Source organism: Arachis duranensis, chromosome 5 (genome assembly GCF_000817695.3).
Source record: "Arachis duranensis cultivar V14167 chromosome 5, aradu.V14167.gnm2.J7QH, whole genome shotgun sequence".
Classification (NCBI taxonomy): domain Eukaryota; kingdom Viridiplantae; phylum Streptophyta; class Magnoliopsida; order Fabales; family Fabaceae; genus Arachis; species Arachis duranensis.
The window spans coordinates 13,356,000-13,363,197 of record NC_029776.3 but is presented as its reverse complement, the minus strand read 5'-3'; the positions used below and the strand labels follow the sequence as shown (position 1 = coordinate 13,363,197).

General features: G+C 34.7%; 1 protein-coding gene across 1 annotated transcript; it reads right to left on the bottom strand.

Moving 5' to 3' along the window:
* On the bottom strand, positions 1-3,210 carry LOC107488218 (adenine phosphoribosyltransferase 3). The gene is made up of 6 exons (XM_016108928.3): positions 2,861-3,210; positions 2,369-2,479; positions 874-966; positions 639-788; positions 491-549; positions 1-406 (listed from the first exon to the last, which is right to left on the bottom strand). Exons 1-6 carry the CDS (start codon positions 2,940-2,942, stop codon positions 347-349), a joined length of 555 nt encoding a protein of 184 aa, XP_015964414.1. The 5' UTR covers positions 2,943-3,210; the 3' UTR covers positions 1-346.
* Between the last annotated feature and the right edge of the window lie 3,988 nt (positions 3,211-7,198).

The following is a 7,198-nucleotide window of genomic DNA, read 5'->3' as shown; positions in this document are numbered from 1 at the left end:
TCGTGAACCACCTTGGAACTTAATTGGTAGAACTACATACATCCTTTTCATTATGGTTATAACATAACATACTAAAACAAGTTACTAACTAGTGAGAAGTGCGCCTTATCCAATATTGATTAGTTTGATTCGGACCAATCCCCCACCAAACACAGAGACACAGAAGAAAAAACCAAAGAAAATGTAGAATAAATGGGTGTAGCCAAAGTTATGAAGTTTTATTTAAGGGTAAGGCATGAAGAAGAGAAGAGATGAGAGGAGAGGGTGATACAAATATTGATTAATTTGTATGGGAAAAGGAAGCCATAGCCATAGGCATTGCCATTGCCATTGCAATTGTGTTGTCTCATACTTCCAAGTATTCCACCAACACATACAAAGGCTTCCCATTCAACCGTTCGCGCCCCTACCAGTTACAAATACTCATCATTAGTAACTACATGCAGGACCAACATATATACCAAAACCACCTGAATAAAAACACACATACCTTCAGTTCTGGCAATTCTATTACACAGGCACACTCCACTACCTCTGCTCCCACACGTTCTATAAACAAGGGTCACACAAACATGTCATATATATTCAGATATATAGAGACATGTTTCTCAATAGGAAAACTGAAATTAACTTAATACCGAGTAAGTCCATAGCAGCACAGAGTGTTCCACCAGTTGCAATCAAATCATCAACCACTATAGCGCGTTCACCAGCTTCAACTGCTCCAACATGCATCTCAAGACAGTCCCTTCCGTACTCCAGAATATACTCTTGAGATATCACTTTCCCTGCCATCAAACCAATAATGCAACCTTCTTTTGAGTCTTAACACCCCACAAACACTATTAGTCTTATAACATAATAATACCATACCAGGTAACTTCTTTGGTTTCCTCAATGGTACAAACTTTGCTCCTATTGCCAATGCTATGGGAGGACCGAATATGAATCCCCGAGCTTCAATTCCTACACAACAACACGGTTACAATCCATTTATCAGTAGTAGAGCACAAGAATCAAATATAGTGCTTGCATTGTGTGCTACTCTACTTGCTAGACATGAAGGAAATTAAGGATCATACGAAATTACCAACTTGCTTTTCATTAATAACCACACAACAAAAAGAATAAGAGAAGGAAGAATTTAATAATTTCACTTTGGGATAAAAAAAATCTCTGCACCTATGGAATTTTAACTCATTAAAGCATCTGTCACGTTGCGTTTTGCCTACTAAATACACACAACAGCCATTCAACAAGCATTATGATGAGTAGAGACAAAAATTGCATACAACCAATCTATTAGATTGCGAAAATGAGGGACCATACTATATATACCACAGGCTGCCTCTGATCCATGCACATTGCATGTAACAAATGTTATATCTAGTTAAAAAAAGAATCACGGGTACAAACATGTAACCATAGGTGCAAACACACAAAACAACAACAAAATATTCTATAAACAAGGTTATCATATTAAAGAACCCCCCAAAAAATTGGCTCATGAATGCATTTATAAGGCAGAGGAGATGTGAATGTCAATTGTCACATAGTTACCATAAGCCACAATGCACACTCAAAAAAGACAAAACACCTAGTCCAATGGTGGTCTGGTTCATTTGTAATCTTCCATATGAAACTTTAAAGCGGGTACACAAGGCCCTACCAGCAATTCAGGTATAAGATTGCCATTAAATTTGTACAGGAACCGGACAATGTGAAATGGGGCCTCTAACATTAATCTGTGCAATGAGACAGGTCTGCATGCATCACCTCAAAATCTTTGATTTAATACATGATGATACTATACTATTAGAATTTCATAGCTGCTATCTCGAATCTCGAGACACTTTTTTCACTTGTAAAGGTTACACAAGACAAGAAAGACATAAAATACAAGGGTGGTAGTGTAGTAACTGATAGTGTGCTGCTACAAGTTTTACCAGAGAGAGAAAGAGGAGTGAGATAGTGACCAAAAAGTAAAAAAGAGGGTTCTATAAGGTCCACTACTAAAGTGCACAAGTGTAGTGTAGGGTAATGGATGAGCACCATGGAAGAGAGGCCATCAATGGCACAACCCACTAATAATATAGTCAATAATAATAATAATCACTTCACAGTTCACATCCCAAAACAAAACACACAGTGGCTTCCATTCCATAAAGACACCCACCAAAAATAATATACAAGACTGTCCAGTGCATATTCCGCCCAACTTTCTCGCAAACATGGACCCCACCCACTTTGGACCTATCCACACTTGTAAGTGACACCACCACCACCCTCCAGAAAAGATAAACACCGCTGATGAAGAAAAAAGGAACTCCAAAATCATGTTGCTGATGGTAATAGAGCAAGTATTTACCTGCAACAACAGAAATGTTTTTGCCTTTGTAACGCTCCACGAACAAGTCGATGGTGTCCTTGAAGGCTTTGGGATCGAGCAAGAGAGTAGTGATGTCTTGGAACATTATTCCTGCCATTGCAAGTTTGCAGCCAAAAAACAAAAAGACCAAGAAAAGTTAGAAGCTCTCTGCCTAAGCCTCAGAGTCATGAACAAAGTTACAATACTTAAAGGAATTTCAACCATCGTCCATCAGAAACATAAAAAAAAGTGCGGAACGGTGTTTTATCTTTTATGGTATTTGGTGTGAGTGCTGTGTTTCAGGCTCTGAAAATAATCATAATAATAATCATAATAAGAGTCTTAATATTACATTTTAATAATACCTTTTTTAAATATATCAAAAAACTAAAAAATTTCTATTAATATCTTCTTAAAGTGTGTCTTTAGAACACAAAGTAACTAAATCCAAATAATAATAATAGAGAAAAGAGAGGAGAAGAAGTTGGATACCGGATTTGGGAAAGTGTGGGACGACACGAATCTTAGTTTTGATGCCATGAAGACGGGGGTCTTCGTCTCTGTAAGCCGACATTGTGTTCTGTAATGAGTAGAGAGAGAGAGGGAGAGAGAGAAGGAAAGAAGAATGAGTGTTGTGTTATGTTAGTGTGTGCGATCTTTATAATTTATAGAGGAGGGAGAAAATGTGTTCTGAAATGAAGAAACCAAAGTGATTGGTTGTGTCTTAAATTATCTATCTGTGCAGCATCTCAGCTCAGAGATTTGTTTGTGTTCGCATCAACTATAACAAAGCTACAGCTAGTCATGCCTTAGTTTTCATTGGGAATTAGAGACCATTCATTGTTTATTATATCTTAGAAGAAGTAATTACTATCATGATTAATATGAGTAAAATATGACATTGATATAACATGACAGCAATTATAGGTAGGTGGAGTAGTGAGAGAGAATCTCAATATATTTCTCTCATTAGTTAACTGTACTTCACACCGGTGAATATTCTAACATCAAAACATATATCCTATCATTTTTGAATCTATATTATATAGCAATCTACACTATATTCGGTTTTTTAATTTGAATATGGATAAAAAAATGGTGTTGAACTCAAATGTGGGGAATACAGAAGTTTCACAGTCATGTGGTGTCAATGGAACAGAACTCGGACCATGCGAGTTCTCCATTAATAAAAAAATTGAAAACAACAAACAACTCGGAGGGTCCGTTTTCTAGCTTCCAAAATTTATATTTGCCCAACCACAAGTCGGATCATGCGATTTCTTAAGCAAAATTTTAAAATCAAACAACTCGCATGGTCCGATTTGTGTACTCTGAGTTTTTTCAATTTTTTAACACAAATCGGATCCTCCGATTTGTGTACTCTAGATTTTTTCAACTTTTTAAACACAAATCGGAGGGTCCGATTTGTGTACTCCCACAATTTTAAAAAACACCAAAAATTACCATGTTAAAGTATATTATTCCTTTTGTTCCAATATCAAAATTTTTTAGCCACTATATTCTTCCTTCAAAATCGCTAACATTTTATTGAAATCTTATTACTAAAATATAGACACAACAGAACTAATCATATCTCAACAGTACTATATGCAATTTTTTCCCTCAATACAGTGACAGTGTGTCATTTTGTTTCCTTTTTATGGTAATTGGTAATTCAGTTCAACGAGACTAAGAATTGCATAAAATGTTGAATTTATTAAATAACATAGTAAATAAATTACTAAATATTTTAAAGAGGCAGAGGCAAGTTGAGTGACTAGTAGTTGAGGTGAGAGATTGATAGCACTGAAGAAAATAGTCCATGAGACAGTGATTTTAACTCATTTCTCCCATTAGTGGTCCACTCCACTAACACTAAGATGCAGAATTTTCCTTTAATAATTAATAAAAACAAATTAACAAAGCTGTTCTTCTCTCCTCAATCTAACACATTTAGAAGAAAATGTGGGTGGAGTAATATACTTTGATAATAATGCACAAGTAGTAATCAACGTACAAAATCAATAGAAACACATTTTCCAATTCCCTTTCCTATATATGCACGTACGATTGCAATTAATTAAATGTATGCAAAGCATGATCACTCAAATATCAAATATGTATCCTTGCCTCCTGTGTACGCTACATTTCCTCTTTCGTGTTTGGGCCATCTATTCAAGCTATGCTTAAAACAATTCAAATGTAATTGAAAAATTTTGATATATTGTGGTGTGTTAAGAAATGTAATTATTATAGAAGAAATATGTTGTCTTATATGATGAGCACTAGACTAGAAAGATTTTGACTGGTACTAGTCTCACTATATATCTGTTTTCAAGTACCGAAAGCAGTGTATGTAGTTAATTGCACATCACTACTTGTACTGTGTACATACTACACAATCTGTGGCTACCCCATCTCAATCTTTTGTGCATCAGAGACGTTGCTTTCAAATCTTCCTAGTAATATTCTGTGGGCATCTCTCATCCCTTTCCCATTAACCCAAATATCCCTTTCTCTTTTTCTCATTATTAGTTTCATCCCCTTAATCATCCTATTATCTATTCTAATTGGAATCCCATACCTTAAATTGAAGATAGTGACAGCACAATGCTCCTTTCTTTAATTTATTGTATTCATTAACTTTAGTTAAATTTTATAGTATGATTAGTATTCAGTTGTTGCATTGTAGAATAGAAAAGTAGTAGGTTTTTTTTCAGAAAGGGAGATACAGAGAGAGAAGTGCGCAAAGCATAAAGAGCCTTTTCTGGATTCTGGAGGCGGCACATGGCATTAAAAGTGGGGAAAGGTAGGAAGAATCTGCCTTCTACGCATACCATAGACCATACCCCTAATAATATTATTATTGAAAAGAATATTATGGATCCTTCATTACTTGCATTTGCATATATTTCAGATATTATTGCCTCTTTACTCTTGTCACTTATTATTTTATCCTTTCTAGGGCAAAATACTAAAATAAGCTAAGGGGAGGAAATTTTTAAGCAAATCTGCCAAATTAAAATTGGTTCATGAATCAATCAATCAATGTATGTTTATATGTAGTTCGAATCAACTAGATTCGAACTCGATCTACACATAATTCGAATTAGGTTGATTCGAATTAGTGTGTGTGAGTTTTGTGTATAATTCAAAGTAACATGATTCGAATTATGTGTAAATCGAGTTTAAATCTAGTTAATTCGAACTACATATAAATATGCATTGGTTGATTCATGAACTAAATTTTGATTTGGCGTATTTGCTTAAAAATTTTCTTCCTTTGACTTATTTTAGTGTTTTGCCCCCCTTTCTATGTTATACTCAAACAAATTTATAATTATAGACATTCTAGTTTGGAGTGAGGATATAGATAAATGGATTTTGTACTTTCATCGTCCTTCTTCCCAGGAGTATGAGAAAGTGTTTCAACTTCTCGACGTTGAGAAAAGATCAGCAAGTGGATGAAGCGCTTTCTCCAGCCTTATTTGTTTGTTCTGCATTTTAGTGACTTAAAACAAAAAGGCAAACATTTTAAAAGTATAGAAAAAGTGATTTTTCTAAGATTAAACAAGCACCTTGTCGTTACTCATTATGTATATATAATTATTAATTAATAATGAACAAGTTAAAAATGTGTGGCTGGCGTGGACGGAGTAAAAAGCACTGCAGGATACGCAACAAATACTGGTACAGAATACAGCATACACAGATCACACATACATACATACATACATCAATCTCTTAAAAAAAAAAGAGTTTGTCTTCTTTTGTTTTATCTGCAAGTCCTGCATAAGGATTCTCTCATCAAAGGCCATGCATGCATCTTAATCCTAATTCAAAAAAGTAATAATCCTAATCCAATACAGGAGAAGAAACAAAAGGATCAAAGATTCCTCAAGGTGGCATAGTCACCTCTAAAAAAGAATATTATATTTTTTCTGTGTTGCTTGATTTCACTTAAAACTCTTAGCCTTAGGTACAACAAAAATTATGCATAAAACGTACAAGCAAAGCGGAGTTGATGACATGGCATGAGTCTGGTCCATTCATCCTTTTTTGTACGGTTGAGATCTTCTCGCCCGTCCAACACTCGACAACTCTGACTAGCTACCTCCCACAGTCAGCTCTGTGTTCCCGCAATATGACCATTTTGCCCCTTCCTTTATATTCCATATCCATGTTATATATTGTTGTTGTTGTTGTCTCTAATACAAAAGATTATTAGTTAGTTAAAGTTTAATTCACAGCTAAACTTGATATACGAGAACATGTAAAATATAATACTACTTTTTTCGCCAACCATTACATGGATGTAGTTAATGCACATTTGGAATTGGGGTAAGAAACAGATTTACTCGAATTGGCAGGAAAAAGAGCAGAAGATGAATTGGAGGACAAGTAATGAGTAATGACGCTACCAATATTAGACATAGACATGTTACATGTATGTAGATGAGACATCAGATAACAGTGGTCTATGCGTGTGTTAGTGTGTGTATATATGTGAAGTCTGAAGGCGTTTCTTATTTGGAGGGAAGATCTTCCTTGGAATGAGTAAATACTCCACAGATTTTGTTGTACTCGCTTTCCCCATCGTTGCTTGTTATGTGAGGAATCATATTGCATACAAAATTTGTGACTAAGATATTTTTTTAACTGCTATCTTAATTATTCAAAGTGAAGAATCAAATTCAAGTTGCATGGACATCAATGTAAAGAAGTAGTGCACATGTGTGTTAAAATATAAATAAATTACATTTATCCAAAGCTTATAATGTGATATCATAAATTTTAATAATTGAAATTATAAGTTTGATTCTTGTTATT

Coding starts and splice junctions, on each gene's coding strand:
- LOC107488218 (XM_016108928.3), bottom strand. CDS start 2,942: ATGTCGGCTTACAGAGACGAAGACCCCCGTCTTCATGGCATCAAAACT. Junction 789..873: donor GAAACCAAAGAAGTTACCTG/GTATGGTATTAT, acceptor GTTTGATGGCAG/GGAAAGTGATATCTCAAGAG. Junction 550..638: donor TGCTGCTATGGACTTACTCG/GTATTAAGTTAA, acceptor CCTTGTTTATAG/AACGTGTGGGAGCAGAGGTA.